This window comes from Ranitomeya variabilis, chromosome 2, assembly GCF_051348905.1.
Source record: "Ranitomeya variabilis isolate aRanVar5 chromosome 2, aRanVar5.hap1, whole genome shotgun sequence".
Taxonomy (NCBI): domain Eukaryota; kingdom Metazoa; phylum Chordata; class Amphibia; order Anura; family Dendrobatidae; genus Ranitomeya; species Ranitomeya variabilis.
This window is the reverse complement of record NC_135233.1, coordinates 1,090,380,051-1,090,406,909: the sequence shown is the minus strand read 5'-3', so window position 1 is coordinate 1,090,406,909 and position 26,859 is coordinate 1,090,380,051. Positions and strand designations below refer to the sequence as shown.

The following is a 26,859-nucleotide window of genomic DNA, read 5'->3' as shown; positions in this document are numbered from 1 at the left end:
CATGCCAGAACAAGGGTACTGAAGACGAGCCAGTAGAACAACAGTCAGATTCAGAGTCCGATGTTGAAGATATTATGGAGTAACATATATATATATATATATATATATATATATATATATATATATATATATATATATATATATATATATATATATATATATATATATATATATATATATATATATATGCACATGACATGTTCAGTGTGTATTTACATAACTTGGATTAAATTTTGTTACAAATACTACATCTAGTCACTCCGGGTGGTACCGATATCGTCATATTTGGTTCTTGGCTCATGCTAAAATTCCTGTGGAACACCTAAAGGGTTAACAGTTTTTAAAAATGAGTTTTGAACAGCTTGAGGGGTGTAGTTTGCAAAATGGGGTAATTTATGGGTGGTTTCTGTTATGTAAGCCCCTTAAAGTGACTTCAGAAGTGACTTGGTCCTTTGAAAAGTGGGTTTTGCTGTAAATGTGAAAAATTGCGCATAAAACTATAAGCCCTATTACGTCGTAAAACAATAAGGTTTCATTTTCAAAATGATGCCAATATGAAGTAAACATGTGGGGAGTGTAAATTAATAACTATTATGGGGGGTATCAGTATTTTTGTAAAAAGCAGAGAATTTCAAAGTTAAAAAATTGCCGATTTTTCCAAAATTTCCGAATATTTAGCATTTTTTTATATAGAAAGGTAAAATATATTGACTCCCATTTAGCACTGACGTGAAGTACAATATGTCACGAGAAAACAATCTCAGAATGGCTTGGATAGGTGAAAGCGTTCCAAAGTTATTAGCCCATGAAGTGGCACAGGTCAGATTGGCTTAGGCACTTGGGTACAAATAGGCCTAGGGCTGAAGGGGTTAATAAGCTACGTATATGTAAGGGCTATCATATCAAAAAATAAACTACAGACATGCATCTACCTAAAAATACCAAAGAGAATTAGTCACTCCGCTTGGTACCGATATCGTCAAATTTGGTTCTTGGCTCATGGACTATGTAGAATCTTGCATTTCTGTCTGTTAAATACCATTCTATTAGTCGCTGCCCATAGATCCTTCTGGATCCATTCTCTGTCTTCTCTAGTGTGAGCTATCCCGCCTAGCTTTGCATCATCTGCAAATTTGATTCGTTTACCTTCAGTTCCCTTATCTAGATCGTTTATAAAAATGTTGAACAACACTGGGGACAGGACACAGTCTTGTGGTAACGCACTTGAAACACTCTTCTAATTGGATTTCCTACTGTCCCACACCGCTACAAAATTTCTTACCCTTATACATTCAAGTAGTTTTCAATTTTTTTTATTTTTTTTTTTAAATGTTGGTTTCCAGGTAAAGGTTACACACAGACATTTCGGAGAAGTATGCACTGTTTGACTCGAGGTGCCAGGTTTTGTGGCTACAACTAGTTTTACCAAAATGCCTCTCCTAGTATTCCTATCTGTTGTACCCTTCAGGCTATGAGATTTATGGCCAAGTACTTCTCAGAAGAGTACGAAATTTGAGCCATAGAGATCGTTCTCATGTTCTCTAAAGGCCCAGTGTGGTAAAGGTATAAGGACCGACCATATATAAGTGCTGTAACCGGATATATCTCATGAACTTTTCTGTAGGCCAAGGTCTTCAACATCTTCTCGTCTGGTTAAACCTAAGAACTATACTGTAAATTGAACTAAACACCAGCTTATTTATAGCTCTGGTTTTCTCTTTCTGGGCACATCAGAAAGCAGGGTTTGGATATAAATCCATGCTTGTTTTTTAGCTGCCTCAACTAACTGTCCAGGCACCAAAAATATGTTTGAAAAAGTATGTTTGAGAAAAACATTCCTCCTATTTTCCAAAAACATCAAGGCTTTTTGGAGAGCCCAACTGTGCATAGGAATTGGGGTCATTTTATCCAGACCCTTTGAACCCTTTTGATCCCGGTCCAGTGGCTCTCCCACGCTCTTCAGTTACTAACACCTCACATGTCTGAACAATTATTCCACCCCCTTAAATTATTAACCAAGATCATTAATCAATGACACCATTGAAATGTGCTGGACGTGAAACTCTAGAGGGATAGCTTGGTTACTTGGTTATGTCATATCATCAGTGTATTTATTTTTTTTTTTTGGTGCCCTGTTAAGAGGGTTCAATTTGCCGGGTAGTCTTAAGCCCCCCCATACACTTTAGATGGCTGTCAGTCAAATGATGAGCTCTCCTGTGTTCTTTATGAGAAAGACGATTTGCCAGTCCGATAAATGATATGTTAATTCCCTTGAAAATATTTTTTTTAGGAATGTCACACACATCAAAAAGTTGGTCCATATTGGCTGGTTTGGCCAACGTTGGCTTAATGTGTATGAAGGCCCTTAGTCTTTGTGTAGACCAGATTATATCTTCTTTGCCTGGTGTTAAGTTGGGTACAAGCCCGATGAGTGGTAGTTAAGGTGAAGCCCAGCTATAGTTTTTTTGTCCTTTGGTGCATTGTAGCCTAGCTGCTTCTTTGATAACTTCCAAATCTCCTCTATGTGTGGCCCAATTACCACCTGATCTAGAAACCTTTTCACTTAAGAAGAGGCGCCAAAGTCTTTAGATATATTATAATCCAGTCTCTTATTAACATGTCTGTTTAGTTTGACCTTTGATCGGTTTGCTCTACTTGGGTTTGGCGGGTCTTATGATAGTATCCGTGAGTGTTTCCGGCCCTTTTAACAACCGGAATAATGCCACCTATTAAGCAACCCAAACCTTGAAAGATCTGTGACACGACCTATTACTACATCGGCTCCCGGGCCGGTAAACCTCACGTGATGCAAAGGGCAGTGGTGGTGTAAGTAAACCAATGATGACATAGATTAGGGCAGTAGGGTTGACCCATAGTCAAGGAATTTAATTTAGTAAATCTCTCCCAACAAGGGTGTCATCTCCTGGAATTTAATCTCACATATCCATTTTTATTACGTCTTGGCACCTGAGACGAGGAGAGGATCAGTGTTTGTTTGGCTCAGGACGGATATTTTGAAAATCCGATCTGATCTCGTAATACCGGCTCTTAAGCTGATTACCTGTGACCATTGCCAAACCTGGTGGCTGACAATCCTCCTCACTTCCCATCATGAAACATCCCTTCCAATGTTACACGTGCATTATCAGAATACCACACACACACACACACACACACACACACACACACACACACACACACACACACACACACACACACACACACACACACACACACACACCGTCCTGTACAATTGTCCTCATTATTCTGTACGAGTAGTCTGTCCCTTGGACAGATAATAAGATTTTTCCACATTCCTGACGTGTGACGACATTTCATATCCTAGTTAATCAGGTTTGCAGGAAACCTTTTTTGTGTGTGGATTTTTCAGCCAGAAAACCTTTAAAACAAACAAACAAAAAACGCTTGGAAAATTCTACCTTTAGCTATGAGAAATCCCCTATACTGTTCATGTGCTGGAGTGTTTTTCAATGTTTTGAGTTTTTTCCTTGAAGAGACATTTAAAAACACCTGGTGCAACAAAGTGCAGATTCTGAAGGAAACCTTTCCAAACTAGGCACTGTACCGTCAAAAGGCTGCAAAGAACAGTTTAGGAAAAATTCTCATTCAAGCCTCTCCAAAAGGCTTCAGAAAATTAAAAATGCCTCCAGAAACTCGCCATAAAAGGAGCTTTTCCTGAAGCGGTGGCAGAGCGGTAGTCATGACCGAGCCGCTGTCCAGTGTGGTTCCGGTGCTTAACAGACAAACTGTATCCCAGTGTGGTGTAAGGTGTGAGGTGCATCAGTCACTTGTAGGCAGCAGGCCTCTGCTGTCTCCAGGCCTCTGCTGTCTCCAGGCCTCTGCTGTCTCCAGGCCTCTGCTGTCTCCAGGCCTCTGCTGTCTCCAGGCCTCTTCTGTCTCCAGGCCTCTTCTGTCTCCAGGCCTCTTCTGTCTCCAGGCCTCTTCTGTCTCCAGGCCTCTTCTGTCTCCAGGCCTCTTCTGTCTCCAGGCCTCTTCTGTCTCCAGGCCTCTTCTGTCTCCAGGCCTCTTCTGTCTCCAGGCCTCTTCTGTCTCCAGGCCTCTTCTGTCTCCAGGCCTCTTCTGTCTCCAGGCCTCCTCTGTCTCCAGGCCTCCGTTCTCAGGAGCTGCTGTACACAATTCAGGGAATACCAAGTTCTTTACACAGGCAAACATTTACTGTTCAGTGCAAGTTCATCAGGTGGTAAGAAGTGGGATAGAGGAGCACAGCAATTCCTATTTCCTTCCTCCTTAGCACAATACTACTTCTTCCCTGCCACTCGTTCTTCCTGGACTATACCCAAGCCCACTGACTCTATCAGCCTCAGGGATTTCCTGTCCAGTACAGCAATGCACCTGGTACCGGCCACCTGCCCTCCACGTAATTCCATGTCCATGACTTCAAAATGTCAGACCAGGCCTGAGCCCTAAGCTCCAGACGTTCTAGAAATGTCCATAATGGATTTTAGTTTGGCCTCCCACTGCCTTGAAGGATTGACCCATGTTGACCCTAGCAGCCCCTGCACCAGAACTTGTCCTTGGTACTGCACTTCACTCACTCCTCCTAATTCCTGCACTAAGCCTCCTATATACAACATGAGCCTCCACATAGCTTCCCATATATACAGCATGAGCCCACACATAGCTTCCCGTGTATATATAGCATGAGTCCTCCTATATACAGAGTGAGCCCCACACGGCCACTTTTTATGTGTACAAACATCCCATATATATATGGGAAAAAAAGGAGCCTCTGCTCCTGTCTCCGGTGCACTGACTCTCTGTGGTGTACAGCTTATGTGATGAAATGACTAGTGAGGAGCAAGTATACTCGGTACTCGAGATTTCTCGAGCATGCTCGGGGTCCTCCGAGTATTTGTTAGTGCTCGGAGATTTAGTTTTCTGCACCACAGCTGAATGATTTACATCTGTTAGCCAGCATAAGTACATGTGGGGGTTGCCTGGTTGCTAGGGAATCCCCACATGTACTTATGCTGGCTAACAGATGTAAATCATTCAGCTGCGACAAGAAAAACTAAATCTCCGAGCACTAAAAAATACTCGGAGGACCCCCGAGCGTGCTCGGAAAATCTCGAGTAACGAGATTACTCGCTCCTCACTAGAAATGACGTAATCGCGTCAGCTGTCTCAAGCACTGATTGGTGGAAGAAGGGGCCGTTTTGCCCCTTCTCTAACAATGTATTTACCGCTGTTTGAATGCTGAGGGTGCAAATAGCAGTGATTGTGGCAGCGGTCGGGCGGGGGAGGGCACTGTGCGCCCGTGGGCCACGGATTCAAGCCTTCGACTGTCTCGGTCTGTGGGCCAGACTAGAACAGCCAGAGGACTGGATGTAGCTCACAGGCCGCACTTTGCCCACGTCTGTTATTACATATAAAACCGCACAAGATTATACACACAGAGCAGTTATTGTCTTCGGGGGTGGGAACAGGGTGAAACGCGATATTTCTACACAGTGCACGCTTGAAAAACTGGGTTTTTAGCTTGTCAAAACCCTGTGTGAACATAACCCTAGACTATCTGCATAGGGAGTTTCTTTGTAGAGTTTTTTTTTGGAGAGAATGCTCTACAAGAAATACCTGAAAAATTGCAAAGAAAAAGGCTCAAATGACTCCTCCTATTCATTTTTATTGTAAAACCACTTTACAGGTTATCGTCAGTCTTTAAAAAAAAATAAAAATGTTTTTCCCACTTCAGGTTTTGAAAAACACCCCATGGTAGAAAAAAAAGTGCATGTCATCTCTTTGACGTGGATCCTGATGGGAAAATGCACCCAGCCAGGCACTGCCCGATTGAAAAGCTGCAAAAAAAGCTGACAGAAGGAGCATTTCCTGAAGCCATTTCCCTAAAAAAAACCTTTTATTTGTTTGAAATGAACTGTGTAGATATGTAATACCAAATATACTTATATTTTTTTATTTTATCTTTTTACATGGGAAATGTGTTGTTTTTAAATCATGTAATAATTCATACTATATACGCCAATACTTGAGTATGTTGGTCTGTGGCTGGGAATTACAGTAGTACCAAGATGGCCGTGATGGAAGGTTAACCCATTGGTTATCCATGAATACATCACAAAGGGGGTCTTGGGCGCCTGTACAGATGGCACACTGGGGTTGCACCACTTAAATGCTGCTCTCCGAGATTGCCTTTAATGTTTAAGGCAAGTGCCGGCTGTATAGAAAGCTGACGGGATCATCGGATGCAATGACGTCCATATTGGTTCCCATCCAGTTTTGCTAGTATCCTGACTTGGTTAATTTTTTTTTTTACATTTCATAATTACTGAGGATTTTGTTTTAAGTGACTTTAAGGCTCATGACGGAGCGTTTCGGTATATGGCTTTGGCGTTTCATTAAAGTTACTCGCTATAAATTATCAGCCGAACGGTGAAGGTGGAGAGGTTTCCCATTAAAGGTGTCTCGTCCTCATCCGTAGCACATCCATGGGATTCCACAATCGCCAAGAACGTGAAAAATCAACTGGGCGGCACGGACACTGGTGAAATAACCTGCGCCAGCCTTTAGGTGAATGGCAGTGTAAAATACACATGTGCCAAAACTGATGATAGCGGAAGGTTTGCATCTAGATGTGGACAACCTAGCGGATTTTCTTCTGTGTCGGGCTTCTGCCCTAAAGCTTCACATTTATGAGAGCTCTTTATGAACGTTGTCGGGATTTAATTGCCGGCGGCCATAACTTACCTGTTTTATGTATTTTGTTTATTATCGTACCTTCTGTTAATGTTTTTCTTTATTATTATTTTCCAGCCTTTCCACCCCATGGTAAACCTCGAGTGCTCCAAAGACTTCAGGCCGTTCCTGTGTGCTCTCTATGCACCCGTCTGCACCGAATATGGCCGGGTCACCCTCCCTTGCCGAAGGTTATGCCAGCGGGCGTACAATGACTGCCGAAAGCTCATGGATATGTTTGGCGTGTCGTGGCCGGAGGACATGGAGTGTAGCCGGTAATTCTAGTTCTCAAATCCATTGCTAAGGTCTATGTAGAACACGTGAAAAATACTTTTTCTAAGATCTCGTCCCTAGCTTAGGTGGATCAATACAGGGGTATCATTTTGCCGTCTGTGCGAGGACGCAGTCAGCTTATAGGCTATACACCTACTTGCCGGACAAGGGGTCTTGGGGCAGGAAGCCTATGATTTGCACTTCAAGATCCAACTCTGTTTCATCTTGGTGGCGCTCGTCAGAAGTCCAAGACCTGTTCATTGGGTAGAAGTTGGCCTCTGCTGTGTTGACACTTGTTCCTTGCGCCATATTTCCAATGCATTTTACGCCCTCTATATTATGGCAGTCGTCTTGCTCTAACATAAAATTAATGGGTGTTCCTGAGGGGTAGCAGGACTTGGGAGAATGCAGGATCTTGCATCATTGTGACCGTCACCCCTAATCTACAGGTCCTTAGTGATGAGTGAGCGTGCTCAGATAAGGTGTTATTGGAGCATTCCCTGTGAAGAAGACTCTTTTTATGGCCGGACCTGAAGGTCAGGGTAGAGACAGCTGAGAGACAGTCTCTTACTATAAATTACTCCAAAGGAGAAAGGTCAGGACAGTAACAATCCCCCATGTAATACGCCTGAAACCAAATACTTTGTCATGGTTGTAAATTTTGTGGGGTTTGACCAGAATCCTCCCATCTGATGATGTGAAACGTGCTGGACTCCTTTACATTCTTAAACTTTCTCGTTCGTAGTCCTCAACCCATGAAATGGTCGAATGAGAATACTATTCACATACAGGGAGTTTTAGATATTTACTATCCTCACCAAAACTGGTCTCAACGCACAACCCCTAAACTACATGATAAGGGGTCCATGGTGGAGCACATCTGTAAGCATATTTGAGCCCGAGACCTATTTATCCAGGAGAACATTCTGCAAGTTCAACTTGCAGCAAGGCACAATATGATATATATTTTTTTCTTTCAATTTGAGGTCTAATTTTTGGTGGAATTGCAGTAAAGATTTTTTTTACATGTGATACATATAACAGAAGTGTCTTCTACACTAAGAGGATTTGGATGGTCTGAAACTGGACACCACCTGTTATGTTGGCCCCTGCTGCCTCAAAAATAACTCTTGTGGTAGGGAAGGGGGTGGGGGACACAAGTGTTAATAAATCACACTGAGAGCATGTCCTAGTACATGGGGCAGATCAGGTCAACCAAGGGAGCAGATTGTTCACCAGTAAAGCAAAACAGGGAATGGTGATAAAAACAGACTAAAGCTGGTCATAGAAATGAATGACGCCTGAACCTGCCAATATCGACAGGTTTGACCGATGATCTATTGTGTATGGAGGCGCCGGATGTCTGATCGCGGACATCCTTCGGCTGACAGCCATGTAATGGCCATTTAATGTGTATGACCAGCTTAAAGCCGGGGATAGTCTACTCATACCGAGTGCTGATCAACGAAATTGAAAGTTAAAAACTGCCCTTCAAGCAGTTTTAACATAGGTCAATGGAAAATATATAGGAACCAAAACGTATGGTATCACAATCTGTAGTGACAATCTACCAAGAGCGATGATTTTAGGGTCCTCTTAAATTATCCATTCGGCTGATGCAGGGCACTGATCCTCAAGTCTCGCTATGGGCAGATTGTAACCCCAGCTTTAGGCTTTCTTGTTTTATCACCATTTCCAATTTTGTTTTACTGATGATCAATCTGCTCCTAACGGTTGGACCATTGTGCAATGCCACAGAGTCTTTCGTAAAAAATGTGATATTTTGGACAAATGCTAGTTGTATCTAGGAATATAGAAAAATAGCAGATGTTCAAGACTTTTTGGTGACTACTTGTCTTATTTTTCATTGTAGGTTCCCTGATTGTGACGAGCCCTATCCCCGTCTTGTAGACATCAGCTTTTCCAGCGAGCCTACGGACATCACCCCTCTAGCAGTGCAAAAAGACTACGGCTTCTGGTGTCCTCGGGAGCTAAAAATCGAGCCAGATTTGGGTTACTCTTTTCTGGGAGTGCGTGACTGCTCTCCTCCCTGCCCACACATGTACTTCCGTAGAGAAGAACTTTCATTTGCTCGATACTTTATTGGAGTGATATCCATAGTTTGTCTCTCTGCCACCCTCTTCACCTTTTTGACGTTTCTTATCGATGTAACCAGATTTCGCTACCCTGAGAGACCTATCATATTTTACGCTGTCTGCTACATGATGGTGTCGTTGATCTTCTTCATTGGGTTTTTATTAGAAGACCGTGTAGCATGCAACTCGGCCAGCCCCGGCAAATACAAGGCTTCTACCGTGACCCAAGGATCTCACAACAAGTCCTGCACCATGCTCTTCATGGTCCTCTACTTCTTCACCATGGCCGGCAGCGTTTGGTGGGTCATCCTTACCATTACTTGGTTCCTGGCTGCTGTTCCAAAATGGGGGAGTGAAGCCATTGAGAAGAAAGCACTATTATTTCACGCCAGCGCATGGGGCATCCCTGGAACCTTAACCATCATCTTACTAGCCATGAACAAAATTGAAGGAGACAACATCAGCGGAGTGTGTTTTGTAGGCCTCTACGATGTCCACGCCTTGAGATACTTCGTCCTGGCTCCTCTCTGCCTTAACGTCGTGGTCGGAGTATCTCTCCTTCTGGCTGGGATTATTTCATTGAATCGAGTACGGATTGAAATTCCATTAGAAAAGGAAAACCAGGACAAACTGGTGAAATTTATGATCCGCATTGGTGTCTTCAGCGTACTTTACCTTGTGCCCCTTTTGATCGTGATCGGCTGCTATTTTTATGAGCAGGCATATCGAGGGGTTTGGGAGACCACCTGGATCCAGGAACGTTGCAAGGAATATCACATACCATGCCCCTACCAGGTAAGGGTTTTAAGGGTGGTTGCTGTGGGATTCAAAGGGGTTTCCTGGGCTATGCTATTGAGGGTCTCTCTAAGACTTTCTGCAACCCACCAACTAGTTGAGTAAAGTGGCTTTGATAAGTGTTTCGATAAGCGCTTCATCACCTTCCTTGTCTACCAGCCTCATCTTCTGGTGAATTTTTCTGTACTGCAATACCTGGCACAATCACTACCAAGTGTATGGCGCTGCACTGGTAAACCAGTTCCACAGTTCAGTCAGCTGATCATTGATGATGCCACAACTCTGAGCCCTCACTAGGAATTCTTGGTAAAATACAAATCATCATGTAATATGGTCTAGGGCTTTGATTTAAACTTTTTTCAGGTACATATTGATCATAAAAAAAATAATTAAAAAATGTAAAAACTTTTTTTTTTTCTTTTTAAAAGACCCTAACAACTCCCGTTCTTCATCCAAACCCACCTGTCAATGTACTTCCAAAAGCCGATTTATATACACTCACCGGCCACTTTATTAGGTACACCATGCTAGTAACGGGTTGGACCCCCTTTTGCCTTCAGAACTGCCTCAATTCTTCGTGGCATAGATTCAACAAGGTGCTGGAAGCATTCCTCAGAGATTTTGGTCCATATTGACATGATGGCATCACACAGTTGCCGCAGATTTGTCGGCTGCACATCCCAAAGATGCTCCATACAAGGCAGGATGGATCCATGCTTTCATGTTGTTTACGCCAAATTCTGACCCTACCATCCGAATGTCGCAGCAGAAATCGAGACTCATCAGACCAAGCAACGTTTTTCCAATCTTCTACTGTCCAATTTGGATGAGCTTGTACAAATTGTAGCCTCAGTTTCCTGTTCTTAGCTGAAAGGAGTGGTACCCGGTGTGGTCTTCTGCTGCTGTAGCCCATCTGCCTCAAAGTTCGACGCACTGTGCGTTCAGAGATGCTCTTAGGCCTACCTTGGTTGTAACGGGTGGCGATTTGAGGCACTGTTGCCTTTCTATCAGCTCGAACCAGTCTGCCCATTCTCCTCTGACCTCTGGTATCAACAAGGCATTTCCGCCCACAGAACTGCCGCTCACTGGATTTTTTTTCTTTTTCGGACCATTCTCTGTAAACCCTAGAGATGGTTGTGCGTGAAAATCCCAGTAGATCAGCAGTTTCTGAAATACTCAGACCAGCCCTTCTGGCACCAACAACCATGCCACGTTCAAAGGCGCTCAAATCACCTTTCTTCCCCATACTGATGCTCGGTTTGAACTGCAGGAGATTGTCTTGACCATGTCTACATGCCTAAATGCACTGAGTTGCCGCCATGTGATTGGCTGATTAGAAATTAAGTGTTAACAAGAAGTTGGACAGGTGTACCTAATAAAGTGGCCGGTGAGTGTAGACTTACCATGTGGGACCCCTTTTTTATCATAGTTTCTCATGAGATCAGATCAATTGTGATCAAGAAAATCCAGGCAAAACAACTATTCAATTTCCCTACAGCTCCACCCCTGGAGGAAAGGAGGTATTACGCTTTTTTTATCCTTTTATCCTACTACGGTATTATATTTCTTTAGGTGTAGGTCTCCTTTAACCCCTTCCCGACCTTTGACGCATACGCTGCGTCATGAAAGTCTGTGCCAATCCGACCTATGACGCAGCGTATGCGTCATGGAATGATCGCGTCCCTGCAGATCGGGTGAAAGGGTTAACTCCGATTTTACCCGATCTGCAGAGACAGGGGGAGTGGTGCTTCAGCCCAGGGGGGGTGGCTTCACCCCCCCGTGGCTACGATCGCTCTGATTGGCTGTTGAAAGTGAAACTGCCAATCAGAGCGATTTGTAATATTTCACCTAAAAAACTGGTGAAATATTACAATCCAGCCATGGCCGATGCTGCAATATCATCGGCCATGGCTGGAAATACTCAAGTGACCCCCCCCCCCCCACACCCACCGATCGCCCCCCCAGTCCTCCGTTATGGGGTCCGGTCCCCTCCGTCCGCCTGCCGGCTCCCCCGTCCTCCTGTCCGCTCCCTCCTTGTTTGTAATCACCCCCCCTGTGCTCCGATTACCCCCCCTGTGCTCCGATCCACCCCCCCACCACCCCTTCATACTTACCGATCCTCCCGGTGTCCGTATGTCTCCTCGCTGGGCGCCGCCATCTTCCAAAATGGCGGGCGCATGCTCAGTGCGCCCGCCGAATCTGCCAGCCGGCAGATTCCTTACAGGTACATTTTGATCGCTGTGGTAGATTCTATCACAGCGATCAAAATAAAAAAAATAAATAAATAAACCCCCCCCCTTTATCACCCCCATAGGGACAATAATAAAATAAATAATGTTTTGTTTTTTTTTTTCGTTTTCCACTAGGGTTAGGGTTAGAACTAGGGGTAGGGTTAGGGGTAGGGTTAGGGTTAGGGTTATGGCATGTGCACACAGTGCGGATTTGGCCGCGGATCCGCAGCGGATTGCCGCGGATCCGCAGCGGATTGGCCGCGGATCCGCAGCGGATTGGCCGCGGATCCGCAGCGGATTGGCCGCGGATCCGCAGCGGATTGGCCGCTGCGAATTCTCCGCTGCGAATTCGTAGCAGTTTTCCATCAGGTTTACAGCACCATGTACACCTATGGAAAACCAAATCCACTGTGCCCATGGTGCGGAAAATTCCGTGCAGAAACGCTGCGTTGTATTTTCCGCAGCATGTCAATTCTTTGTGCGGATTCCGCAGCGTTTTACACCTGTTGCTCAATAGGAATCCGCAGGTGAAATCCGCACAAAAAAACACTGGAAATCTGCTGTAAATCTGCAGGTAAAACGCAGTGCCTTTTACCTGCAGATTTTTCAAAAATCGTGCGGAAAAATCTCACACGAATCCGCAACGTGGGCACATAGCCTTAGGGTTAGGGTTGGAATTAGAGTTAGGGTTGGAAATAGGGCTAGGGTTGGAAATAGGGTTAAGATTAGGCTTGTGGTTAGGGGTGTGTTGGGGTTACAGTTGTGGTTAGGGTTGGGATTAGGGTTAGGGTTGGAATTAGGGTTACGGGTGTGTTGCGGTTAGGGTTGTGGTTAGGGGTGTGTTGGGGATAGGGTTGTGATTAGGGTTATGGCTACAGTTGGGATTAGGATTAGGGGTGTGTTGGGGTTAGTGTTGAAGTTAGAATTGAGGGGTTTCCACTGTTTAGGCACATCAGGGGTCTCCAAACGCAACATGGCGCCACCATTGATTCCAGCCAATCTTGCGTTCAAAAAGTCAAATGGTGCTCCCTCCCTTCCAAGCCCCAACGTGCGCCCAAACAGTGGTTTACCCCCACATTTGGGGTACCAGCGTACTCAGGACAAACTGGGCAACAACTGTTGGGGTCCAATTTCTCCTGTTACCCTTGCAAAAATAAAAAATTACTTGCTAAAACATAATTTTTGAGGAAAGAACAATTATTTTTTATTTTCACGGCTCTGCGTTATAAACTTCTGTGAAGCACTTGGGGGTTGAAAGTGCTCACCACACAACTAGATAAGTTCCTTGGGGGGTCTAGTTTCCAAAATGGGGTCACTTGTGGGGTGTTTCTACTGTTTAGGCATATCAGGGGCTCTGCAAATGCAACGTGACGCCCGCAGACCATTCCATCAAAGTCTGCATTTCAAATGCCACTACTTCCCTTCCGAGCCCCGGCATATGCCCAAACAGTGGTCTACCCCCACATATGGGGTATCAGCGTACTCACAACAAACTGGGCAACAAATATTCGGGTCCAATTTCTCCTGTTACCCTTGTGAAAATAAAAAATTGCTTGCTAAAACATCTTTTTTGAGGAAAGAAAAATGATTTTTTATTTTCACGGCTCTGCGTTGTTCAACCCCCAAGTGCTTCACAGAAGTTTACGTGCTCACCACACATCTAGATAAGTTCCTTGGGGGGTCTAGTTTCCAAAATGGGGTCAATTGTGGGGGGTTTCTACTGTTTAGGCATATCAGGGGCTCTGCACACGTAACATGATGCCCGCAGACCAATCCATCAAAGTCTGCATTCCAAAACGTCACTACTTCCATTCTGAGCCCCGGCATGTGCCCAAACAGTGGTTTACCCCCACATATGGGGTATCAGCGTACTCAGGAGAAACTGGACAACAACTTTTGGGGTCCAATTTCTCCTGTTACTCTTGCAAAAATAAAAAATTCTGGGCTAAAAAATATTTTTGAGGAAAGGAAACACATTTATTATTTTCACGGCTCTGCGTTATAAACTTCTGTGAAGCACTTGGGGGTTCAAAGTGCTCACCACACATCTAGATAAGTTCCCTTGGGGGTCTAGTTTCCAAAGTGGAGTCACTTGTGGGGAGTTCCTACTGTTTAGGCACATCAGGGGCTCTGCAAACGCAACCTGACGCCCGCAGAGCATTCCATCAAAGTCTGCATTTCAAAACGTCACTACTTCACTTCCGAACCCCGACGTGTGCCAAAACAGTGGTTTACCCCCACATATGGGGTATCACCATACTCAGGAGAAACTGGACAACAACTTTTGGGGTCCAATTTCTCCTGTTACCCTTGGGAAAATAAAAAATTGTGGGCTAAAAAATCATTTTTGAGAAAAGAAAAATTATTTATTTTTTCATGGCTCTGCGTTATAAACTTCTGTGAAGCACTTGGGGGTTCAAAGTGCTCACCACACATCTAGATTAGTTCCTTGGGAGGTCTAGTTTCCAAAATGGGGTCACTTGTGCGGGAGCTCCAATGTTTAGGCACACAGGGGCTCTCCAAACGCGACATGGTGTCCGCTAATGATTGGAGCTAATTTTCCATTCAAAAAGTCAAATGGCGTGCCTTCCCTTCCGAGCCCTGCCGTGCGCCCAAACAGTGGTTTACCCCCACATGTGAGGTATTGGTGTACTCAGGAGAAATTGTCCAACAAATTTTAGGATCCATTTTATCCTGTTGCCCATGTGAAAATGAAAAAATTGAGGCTAAAATAATTTTTTTGTGAAAAAAAAGTACTTTTTCATTTTTACGGAACAATTTGTGAAGCACCTGGGGGTTTAAAGTGCTCACTATGCTTCTAGATAAGTTCCTTGGGGGGTCTAGTTTCCAAAATGGGGTCACTTGTGGGGGAGCTCCAATGTTTAGGCACACGGGGGCTCTCCAAACGCGACATGGTGTCCGCTAAAGATTGGAGCCAATTTTTCATTCAAAAAGTCAAATGGCGCTCCTTCCCTTCCGAGCCCTGCCGTGCACCCAAACAGTGGTTTACCCCCACATATGAGGTATCAGCGTACTCAGGACAAATTGTACAACAACGTCCGTGGTCCAGTTTCTCCTTTTACCCTTGGGAAAATAAAAAAATTGTTGCTAAAAGATCATTTTTGTGACTAAAAAGTTAAATGTTCATTTTTTCCTTCCATGTTGCTTCTGCTGCTGTGAAACACCTGAAGGGTTAATAAACTTCTTGAATGTGGTTTTGAGCACCTTGAGGGGTGCAGTTTTTAGAATGGTGTCACTTTTGGGTATTTTCAGCCATATAGAACCCTCAAACTGAGTTCAAATGTGAGGTGGTCCCTAAAAAAAATGGTTTTGTAAATTTTGTTGTAAAAATGAGAAATCACTGGTCAAATTTTAACCCTTATAACTTCCTAGCAAAAAAAAAATTTGTTTCCAAAATTGTGCTGATGTAAAGTAGACATGTGGGAAACGTTATTTATTAACTATTTTGTGTCACATAACTCTCTGGTTTAACAGAATAAAAATTCAAAATGTGAAAATTGCGAAATTTTCAAAATTTTCGCCAAATTTCCGTTTTTTTCACAAATAAACTCAGAAATTATCGACCTAAATTTACCACTAACATGAAGCCCAATATGTCACGAAAAAACAATCTCAGAATCGCTAGGATCCGTTGAAGCGTTCCGGAGTTATTACCTCATAAAGGGACACTGGTCAGAATTGCAAAAAACGGCAAGGTCATTAAGGCCAAAATAGGCTGGGTCATGAAGGGGTTAAAAAATGCACTAAATGGCACATTAAGAATCCTTTACTTTTTTTTTTTATGTCAATTATTGCAGTAGACACTGGATGTAATAAGAATGGGAGGATTGTTTCCTGGTCTGGCCTCGGTTGCACGATCTTGCCAGTCTTGGTAAATAAACCTGGTATGAGACACTCACATCATGCAGAACATAAGAGGACGGTATTATATTTCAGCACACAATGCCAGTATCATTAATGCTGGGCAGTGTTTACTTTGGAGACTCATCAGACAGGCGTTTCTCCTTTTTTTTTTTTTTTTTTAATAAAAAAATCTTAAAAAATCCTCCCCGACCAGATTATAGAGTAGGAAAAAGAGGCCATCTCCCACCTCGTTCCCACCCACCACAATAAAAACTTCCATCATGCTACCTACAATTATCATAAAAATGTGCATACTTGGTAGCACTATAATGTGAGGACTGTATAATACAAGCGCTGTATGGTGGCAATAATTTTTTTTTTTTAGGATCAGCCATCAGCAAGGAAGGAATAGATTTTTCTTTTTCAGCAATATGGTCCAGTCCGGAGGTCTCAGTGTTATCGGGACCAACCCAAAAACTCCTATTCATGACCGATGCTTGGGTGGCGAAACCATCGGGCGGATCTAAATCTGGTGGTCATGATGGAGAAGGGTTAATGGCCTCTGCAACAATCGATCCAGGGCCCGCCCGTACTCGAGGCCCGTGAGGGTGAATAAGGGAGGCCTTTTGATGTCTATGAGCAAATATCATTCAGCTGCCAGAGATGATAGATTACCTGGGCTGAAGGGTCAATATCAAGGAGCAAGGGCCGGTGAGGGGTTAGAGGCCGGCTTTGAAGAACATCGGTGTCTGCGTCATATCAGGGGTGGGTCACATCTATCCTATATTAAGTCATTCTTCTGCCTCTATTGTTCTCTGTTATCAGCCACTACAAGCTAGGGAGAGGCCGCCTGTAGTGTTCTTCAGTGGGATGAGTAGCCAGAAGTGCCGACCCCTCTGTGCCCCCCATGGCCGCCTCTTCAGATCTGTAGATACATCCGTGTGTGCCCGATATCAGGCGCTCCTCATACACGAGGACATCGGAGGCGTCTCGGGGTGATTGACATTAATAGGGTGACAGTTACCAGCAATGATTTGTTATGATTTTTGGGATGTAGACCATTAGCGGGCGAACAAGTTGTTAGACAAGTTCTGACGTTTCCCTTGTGAAGTGAATTACAGGGATTAGCACAGATTTATCACTCTGTTCTGGCTGATGTACACGGCCATCTGCCATCTCCTGACACATGTGTACAGCAATACACGACCCACAGCCGGGTATATGTAAGGAGGAGGGGGCTGTCATTGTTATGGGGGGTCTAAGGATGACGCACTGTTATGGGGGATCTGTGGAAGACGCACTATTATGGGGGATCTGTGGAAGACGCACTGTTATGGGGGATCTGTGGATGATGCACTGTTATGGGGGAATCTGTGGATGATGCACTGTTATGGGGGAATCTGTGGATGATGCACTGTTATGGGGGATCTGTGGAAGACGCACTATTATGGGGGATCTGTGGAAGACGCACTGTTATGGGGATCTGTGGATGATGCACTGTTATGGGGGATCTGTGGATGACGCACTGTTATGGGGGATCTGTGGATGACGCACTGTTATGGGGATCTGTGGATGACGCACTGTTATGGGGGATCTGTGGATGACGCACTGTTATGGGGGATCTGTGGATGACGCACTGTTATGGGGATCTGTGGATGATGCACTGTTATGGGGGATCTGTGGATGACTCACTGTTATGGGGGATCTGGGGATGACGCGCTGTTATGGGGGATCTGTGGATGATGCACTGTTATGGGGGAATCTGTGGATGATGCACTGTTATGGGGGAATCTGTGGATGATGCACTGTTATGGGGGATCTGTGGATGATGCACTGTTATGGGGGAATCTGTGGATGATGCACTGTTATGGGGGATCTGTGGATGACGCACTGTTATGGGGGATCTGTGGATGATGCACTGTTATGGGGGAATCTGTGGATGATGCACTGTTATGGGGGAATCTGTGGATGATGCACTGTTATGGGGGATCTGTGGAAGACGCACTATTATGGGGGATCTGTGGAAGACGCACTGTTATGGGGATCTGTGGATGATGCACTGTTATGGGGGATCTGTGGATGACGCACTGTTATGGGGGATCTGGATGACGCACTGTTATGGGGATCTGTGGATGACGCACTGTTATGGGGGATCTGTGGATGACGCACTGTTATGGGGGATCTGGGGATGATGCACTGTTATGGGGGAATCTGTGGATGATGCACTGTTATGGGGGAATCTGTGGATGATGCACTGTTATGGGGGAATCTGTGGATGATGCACTGTTATGGGGGAATCTGTGGATGATGCACTGTTATGGGGGATCTGTGGATGACGCGCTGTTATGGGGGATCTGGGGATGACGCGCTGTTATGGGGGATCTGTGGATGTCGCACTATTATGGGGGATCTGTGGAGGACGCACTGTTATGGGGATCTGTGGATGACGCACTGTTATGGGGGATCTGTGGATGATGCACTGTTATGGGGGATCTGTGGATGATGCACTGTTATGGGGGATCTGTGGATGACGCTCTGTTATGGGGGATCTGTGGATGGCGCACTGTTATGGAGGATCTTTGGATGATGCACTGTTATGGGGGATCTGTGGATGATGCACTGTTATGGGGGATCTGTGGATGATGCACTGTTATGGGGGATCTGTGGATGACGCTCTGTTATGGGGGATCTGTGGATGGCGCACTGTTATGGAGGATCTTTGGATGATGCACTGTTATGGGGGATCTGTGGATGATGCGCTGTTATGAGGATCTGTGGGTGATGCCTGTTATGGGGATCTGTGGATGACGTGCTGTTATGGGGGATCTGCGGATGACGCGCTGTTATGGGGGATCTGCGGATGACGCGCTGTTGTGGGGGATCTGTGGGTGTCACTGTTGCCCAGAGCCCCAATAACAGGTTATGGATATCATCAGGTCACACATGGCCATCTTATGCCAGTAAACTGGACCACAAGGTCTATGTGGAAACTTCTCCAGGAGCCCCAGGTTCCCATGTATACCGGTCCGGATGAGCAGTCTGTGGGGCAGACATGAAGGCCGTGGTCTTCATGTCATGGTGATCGCACTACTATTTTATGAAAACTGTGATCAGATCCGGCTTTATGATTCCCGTCCTGACCTTGACTAAAGCCCCCGTCTCACTAAGCGAGATCGCTGCTGAGTCACAAGTTTCGTGACGCAACAGCGACCTCAGTAGCGATCTCGCTATGTGTGACACGTAGCAGCGACCAGGCCCCTGCTGTGAGATCGCTGGTCGTGTCGGAATGGCCTGGACCTTTTTTTGATCGTTGAGGTCCCGCTGGGTAGCACACATCGCTGTGTTTGACACCTTACCAACGACCTCGTTGACGACTCAGACACTGAATCGTCATAATAGCTCCCATGTGACATCGTTGTACAGGTCACTGGTGAGATGTCAAACAGTGAGATCGCAGCAGCGATCGTTGGAAGATCTCACTGTTTGACATCTCACCAGTGACCACATAGCGACGCAGCAACGATCCCTGACAGGTCGTATCGTTGTCGGGATCGCTTTAGCGTCGCTAAGTGAGACGGGGCCTTTAGGAGTAAAAACAGAAATATCTATCACTGTGACCCCGGGCTCAGGCCTCCTCAGTACATAGAGCCCGGGCCCGACCAGACCTGGCTGCTCTGCAAGATTTGTGTGCGCCCATCATGGAGACAGAGATTTACCACATGAAGGTCGAACACCCCTCACATGTCCTCACATAGTAGAGATGTCCAGGAAACCTGCACATACTGAGACATGGAGCTGAACTGAGAAGCCCACCAACAAAGCCCACCATAAATTATACAGAAATCAATATTATAAAAAACAAATATATAAAAAAAGATTGCACATTGTTTTTTTTTCTGGATGTGACTTATCCGGTCCAATGTAAACAATGGTCCTTGGAAAACACACAAGGATATTTTTCCTATATCAGCGGTCATCTCTTTTTATTTTTTTTATTTTTTTGAAGTTTATATCTGCTTTATTTTATTTATTTTTTTTACTATTTTTGCAATTTCTGTTTAAGTTTTATTCTATTTACTTTAATGTTTTTTTCCAAGATTATTATTAGTATTTTATTTAATTATATAGATAATAAAATACAAATATAATGTTATTATTTTAAAATATACCGTATATATATATATATATATATATATATATATATATATATATATATATATATATATATATATATATATAATAATAAAAACATATATATAATGAACAAAAACATTATATATAATGTTTTTATTTATTATATATTGTTTTTATATATTTACTATTAGTAGTATTTTGATTAGTATTTGTTGCTTTATTTTTTCTTATCTTTTATGTTTTTATTATATTTTACACGTATCCAGCTGCTCAGGAAGCCAGATTGCAGACTGCGCTGTGATTTTAGATAATTTCCATAGCTTGGTAGAAACGCGCTGGAAACAGGATGTCATTAAAGTGACAGCGCTCCATTATAGTAACCGGTCTTCCCTATCTCAGCATGGCGTCCATATTAAACATAGACGTAACAAACCGACACCTGCGTCCTCCTTGTATCCCAGACCGGGCGACGAGTCCAGAATGTTAATAGTTAATTCCTTTCGGCTGCATACTGGAGCAGCAGAATGTGTTGCAGCCCCAATGTGAGGGGGGCCGATGTCTCGGAGGACCAGATGAGCACGGCGTATGTACCACTCCCTGAATACAAGGAGCAGATGCTCCCAGGATCCATTGTTCCATTTCTCCATTCCCGATGTCCAAATTCAGGACTTTAATCAGAACCATCCTGTCTGTGCGAGGCAGTAATCCTCACCCTGGTTATGCAGAGTTGTCACCTTTTACGCCATCCTCTGATATTCCATGGACGATGCAGTGTGAAGCGCGTGGTACTGCCGAGGCTCTGTAGACGCTGATGTAAACTGTATACATTCCCCTGCAGACCCCGTCACACTAATCACCAGCGTCAACCAGCGCTAATCTAAATATATTCTCTGTGTAACCACAATACGCCACGCGATTCACGCCATAAATATAAAGCATTGAATCGCTGTTACCATTATAGAGCCCTCCAAAAATAGAAAGAAAAATATATATATATATACGTTCCTGAGTCTGGGCTTTAGGGTTAAGGTTGATTTGTGCAGTACCTTCCCATTGACGTTTCCCCCTATAATAACCGTGCCCAAATGTGGGACTGTCCATACATGCAGGATGACACACGGGTGGCCTTTCTGGGTGCTTATGTCCTCCGTGTCAGTGGTGCCCCCATCATTAGTGCAATGTATCACCCATCTATGTATATCCTCTGGAGGTCCAGCTGCGGAGACCTCCACTGATCCCATGAATGCGTTTGAATGGAGCAGTATTGAGCATGTGCGACCACGGCTCCTACATGTGGTCGCACATGCTCAGTACTGCTCCATTCATTCTCGAGATCAGCTGGACCTCGAATGATCACGTGTGTATCATCTATCTTGTGCTGATAAATGTCTGATGTCTGGGGTTCTAGTTGCTAAGACCACCACCACTAATCCTGAGAACAGGGGTCTTGAAGTTCTCTGTGTGAATGGAGTTCTAGTGAGCATGTGCGACCACTGCTCCTTTCACTGTCTGGTGGTCACACATGCTCACTACTGCTCCACTCACAGAGAGGACGTTCGGACCTTATCTTTTGAGACAACTGGGCGTGGTCCTCAAGAAGACGGTCATATAGGAAATTCAAGAACCACTCCCACTTGTCTATAGAGGCTTCTGCACTATTATAAGTTTTCTAAAACAAGGTTTGTGGCCCTTTAATTGATTTTCACCTAAAAACAAACAAGTGAGGTAAAGAAATAAACACATGTCCTGGCATCAGGAGGGTAACAAGCAGAAACCTGCGCCACCGCCGACAATTCATTCATTATCATCGTACTGCAGGAAAGCCTGAGCGACAGGGAACCCGGGAGCGTACAAGACTAGAATCCGGTCTGGGTGTATCCCAGGTACTCCGTGTACAGCCCGACCTGTCCTGTAGCTCCTGGGACGTGGGTGAACTACAAGTCCCATCACGGCCAGATAGAATATTTAATAACTACCCAGAGACAAGTGCTTTAAATCTACTTGTTACATCCAGAGCTGCACTCATAATTCTGCAAGTTTTAAAAATGCCCTCCCACTGCAGATAACTCGCATCTTGCATAACAAAAGTAGCCTTAGACTTAAAGGGGTTGTGTAAGGTTAGAAAAACATGGCTGCTACTTTTTTCACCTAAAACACAGCGTCACAGGAGTGGTATCACAGCGCAGCTGCAGCCACTTCAATGGAGCTGAACTGCAATACCATACACAACCTGTGGATAAGTGTGGCGCTCTTCTAGGAAGAAGTCAGCCATGATTTTGTAATCTTGTAGAATCCCACTAATCCCCAGACGAGCTATAGTTTACATATTTTGGGGCATTTCTCACACCACTGAAAGTCCACTTAATAAGAAACACACTTAAAGGGAAACTTTCAGCAGATTTTTGCTAAGTAATCTGATGTAGGGGCTGAGATCCTGATTCCAACGATGTGTTACTTTGTATCACAACTGCTACACCCAGGAAACGATCACAATTTTCTCTGCTGCAGATCTAGCAGAGCTTGAATGCAGAGCGCTCTATAACCCCGCCCACAACACTGTCAGGAAGCAGATAAGTGGTGGGGGGGCGTGGCCGGACTAGGAGGCACTAGACACCTAGTCCTGCAGTGATAATCTCCTGCTGATAAAACACTGATTGTATCGAAACAGCAAAACACAGCCTAGTAAGTGATACATTGTTGAAATCAGGACCTCTGCCCCTGCATCATGCTGCTCCCAAAATACATAGCAAAAACCTGCTGACAGATTCCCTTTAATAAATTTGGCTCTGCTATTTACTCCAATTTCTGGTGCAAGTTCTGCCCAAATTAAGACCGAACCACTTTTAAGAAAAAACGGTGATTGAGTAAAGATTGCTAAAAGTCGCACATTTTTAACAAAAACAAATGGCAAATTTTTTTTCGAATTTTTATATTTAATAACAAATGAAGGTCACATAGCAAAAAAGGGGAAATGGCGAACCGTGGCCCAATAGGATTGCAATAATTGACACCAGAAAATTATAGTAAAAATTAAATATAGAAGTAACAGGTGCAGGTTTTAGACTGCAGAATATGGGCTGCCCAAAATGTGGCAAATCGATTAATAAACATGACGCATCTATACAACGACGGTCTAAATAAATTCTCCTCCTGCCACTTAAAAATATGAAAAAAAAAAAAAATGTAATAGCGCCACCCTGCATTCAGGTCATAACAGGTACTACAGCAACAAAAATTTTAAAATAAAAATCAAACTGGCACATACCACCCGTGTAACTCAATAAATCCCATCAGAGTGGCAATTATTCTGGGATTCCTGTATGTTTCTACTATGTAGAGCGTTCCCAGGTATCACAATCCATCAGAATGACCTGGCTGTGAACTAGGCTTTTAGCAGAAGACTGGCAATAAAGAAGCCCCATTGTCAAGGAGCTTGGTTTTTATCCCGGTCAGATGCAAGAAGTTGCTGAATCTTATCAGTCCTGAAACCAAACGCTTGAAGAAAATCTCCAATTTAAAGTTCTGCCAGTAGTTCCATTATGTAGGCGGCTCTCCGAAACTTTGCGCAGCCACCTCGAGAAGAGAGCGGAGCGATAGTCTCAAGTTGTGCAGATAAAACCCGAGCCTGAAAGTGAGACCGGCGGATCGTGTTGCAGCAAAAAGAGACATCGACAGTCAAAACTGCTTCTCTAAACTGGAAATTCAGGTTTCTCCATGACCTCCAGTCTACCCAAGAACGCTCCAGCTCCGGGGCTGTAGACACATGTCCGGTCCCATACCCTGCGCCGTATAAATCACCCCAACAATACGGCTCTGTGTGCAGAGAATTAGGTCGGAGGGTATGAGGAGACCTAAGGGAAAAGTTCCCACCAGAACACGACCCAAAACTCAATCCAACTTGGACATATCCAAATTTCCTGAAATGTTTTGTAAATGGTAAAAGTTGCAGAAGGTTTGAAATCTCGGAAAACATCTAACTCTTGTGATAAAGTCAACGGCAAACTTGGCGCTAGTCTCGCGGCTGTTCGACAGATGCAGCACATGCAGGGATCGGCTGTTCGAAAGACGCAGCACATGCAGGGATCGGCTGTTCGACAGACGCAACACATGCAGAGATAAGCTGTTCGACAGACGCAGCACATGCAGGGATCAACGACAGACGCAGCCCATGCAGGGATGGGCTGTTCGACAGACGCAGCGCATGCAGGGATGGGCTGTTGGACAGACGCAGCGCATGCAGGGATGGGCTGTTCGACAGACGCAGCGCATGCAGGGATGGGCTGTTCGACAGATGCAGCGCATGCAGGGATGGGCTGTTCGACAGACGCAGCGCATGCAGGGATGGGCTGTTCGACAGACGCAGCGCATGCAGGGATGGGCTGTTCGACAGACGCAGCGCATGCAGGGATGGGCTGTTCGACAGACGCAGCGCATGCAGGGATGGGCTGTTCGACAGACGCAGCGCATGCAGGGATGGGCTGTTCGACAGACGCAGCGCATGCAGGGATGGGCTGTTCGACAGACGCAGCGCATGCAGGGATGGGCTGTTCGACAGACGCAGCGCATGCAGGGATGGGCTGTTCGACAGACGCAGCGCATGCAGGGATGGGCTGTTCGACAGACGCAGCGCATGCAGGGATGGGCTGTTCGACAGGTGCAATATATGCAAGGATCAGCTGTTAGGCAATCCGGCTGTCTATCAGCTACGAGACATGCAGCCGCAGGGGCTAGAACATATTATAACATATTATTCGATCATGTCGAAGATGCCCTATTAGGACCCGAGCATGCTGAGAGAACACCTTAACTGACCACGTTCGCTCATCACTACTGAGAACCACAAAATCTTTTCCTGTTTCCTATTTTTTCACGCCATTGCAGATTTCTCTTTCTTTTTAAACACATGCGTGATTAAAATATATCAAAATATAAAATATCGAAAGCACTAAAGTAATTTACTGTGCAATCAAACCATTTGAAGCACACTAGTTTTGGTGAGGATATGTGCATCAGTCCTATATATATTACTGTAAAAAACGCTTGATATACATTTTAAAGGATCAGGATACTTCTCTCTCCCATACGCTGGATACAAATGAATTCATGCTATTTCTATTGCTTACTGTCAGGCATCTATAGTTACCACTGCTCAGTATTAATTTGCCACGGTCTGGGTCCCCCCTAATGCCCTTCAGGTAAAGCCGTTGCAAAATGCTCCCCCCTATACAACTTCAGAAGAAGCCGATGTAAAACGTTCCCCCAAACGCAGTTCTGAAGAAGGTGAAGTGAAACATCCGTTAGAAGGCAATGTTTTGCGTTGGCTTCTTCTGAACTGCATTGGGGGAACGTTTTACTTCGGCTTCTTCTGAAGTGCATTGGGGAGGAATGTTTCATTTCAGCTTCTTCTGTAGTGCGTTGGGGTGAACGTTTCTCATCACCTTCTGTAGTGCATTGGGGAGGAATGTTTCACTTCAGCTTCTTCTGTAGTGCGTTGGGGTGAACGTTTCTCATTGCCTTCTTCTGTAGTGCGTTTGGGGAACATTTCTCGTCGGCTTCTTCTGAAGTGCATTGGGGGAACGTTTTACTTCGTCTTCTCCTGAAGTGCGTTAGGGGGAACGTTTCTCGTCGGCTTCTTCTGAAGTGTATTGGGGAGAAAGGTTTCACTTCGGCTTCTTCTGAAGTGCATTGGGGAGGAATGTTTCACTTTGGCGTCTTCTGAAGTGCACTGGTGGAGCGTTTCTCGTCTGCTTCTTCTGAAGTGTATTAGGGGCAATGTTTCTCGTGGGCTTCTTCTGAAGTGCACTGGGGGAAATGTTTCACTTCAGTTTCTTCTGTAGTGCGTTGGGGAGAACGTTTCTCATTGCCTTCTTCTGTAGCGCGTTTGGGGAACATTTCTCATCGGCTTCTTCTGAAGTGCAGAGGGGGAACGTTTTACTTCATCTTCTGAAGTGCATTGGGGGAACATTTTACTTCGTCTTCTCATGAAGTGCGTTAGGGGCAACGTTCCTCGTGGGCTTCTTCTCAAGTGCGTTGGGGGAACGTTTCTCATCACCTTCTGTAGTGCATTGGGGAAATGTTTCACTTCGGCTTCTTCTGTGGTGCATTGGGGGAGCGTTTCTCGTCTGCTTCTTCTGAAGTGTATTAGGGGCAACATTTCACTTCAGCTTCTTCTGTAGTACGTTGGGAGGAAGGTTTCTCATTGCCTTCTTCTGTAGTGTGTTTGGGGAACATTTCTCGTTGGCTTCTTCTGAAGTGCATTGGGGGAACGTTTTACTTCATCTTCTCCTGAAGTACATTGGGGGAACGTTTTACTTCGTCTTCTCCTGAAGTGCATTAGGGGGAAGTTTCTCGTCGGCTTCTTCTGAAGTGTATTGGGGAGGAACGTTTCACTTCGGCTTCTTCTGAAGTGCGCTGGTGGAGCGTTTCTCGACTGCTTCTTCTGAAGTGTATTAGGTGCAACGTTTCTCGTGGGCTTCTTCTGAAGTGCACTGGGGGAAATGTTTCACTTCAGCTTCTTCTGAAGTGCGCTGGGGGAACGTTTCTCTTCGGTTTCTTCTGTAGTGCGTTGGGGGGAACATTTCTCATTGCCTTCTTCTGAGGTGCATTGGGAGAACATTTTACCTAGTCTTCTCCTGAAGTGCGTTAGGGGGAACGTTTCTCGTCGGCTTTTTCTGAAGTGTATTAGGGAGGAATGTTTCACTTTGGCTTCTTCTGAAGTGCGTTGGGGGAACTTT

The 26,859-nt window shown here is 44.9% G+C and overlaps 1 protein-coding gene across 2 annotated transcripts in view; it reads left to right on the top strand.

Annotated features, from left to right (window-relative positions):
* Positions 1-26,859, top strand: part of FZD3 (frizzled class receptor 3) — an 89,252-nt gene that overhangs the window by 33,427 nt on the left and 28,966 nt on the right. For both annotated transcript variants that reach the window (XM_077291738.1, XM_077291737.1), the window contains exons 3-4: positions 6,811-7,007; positions 8,879-9,896. In XM_077291738.1, coding sequence (XP_077147853.1) covers positions 6,811-7,007; positions 8,879-9,896 — 1,215 coding nt within the window. The remainder of the gene's footprint in view (positions 1-6,810; positions 7,008-8,878; positions 9,897-26,859) is intronic.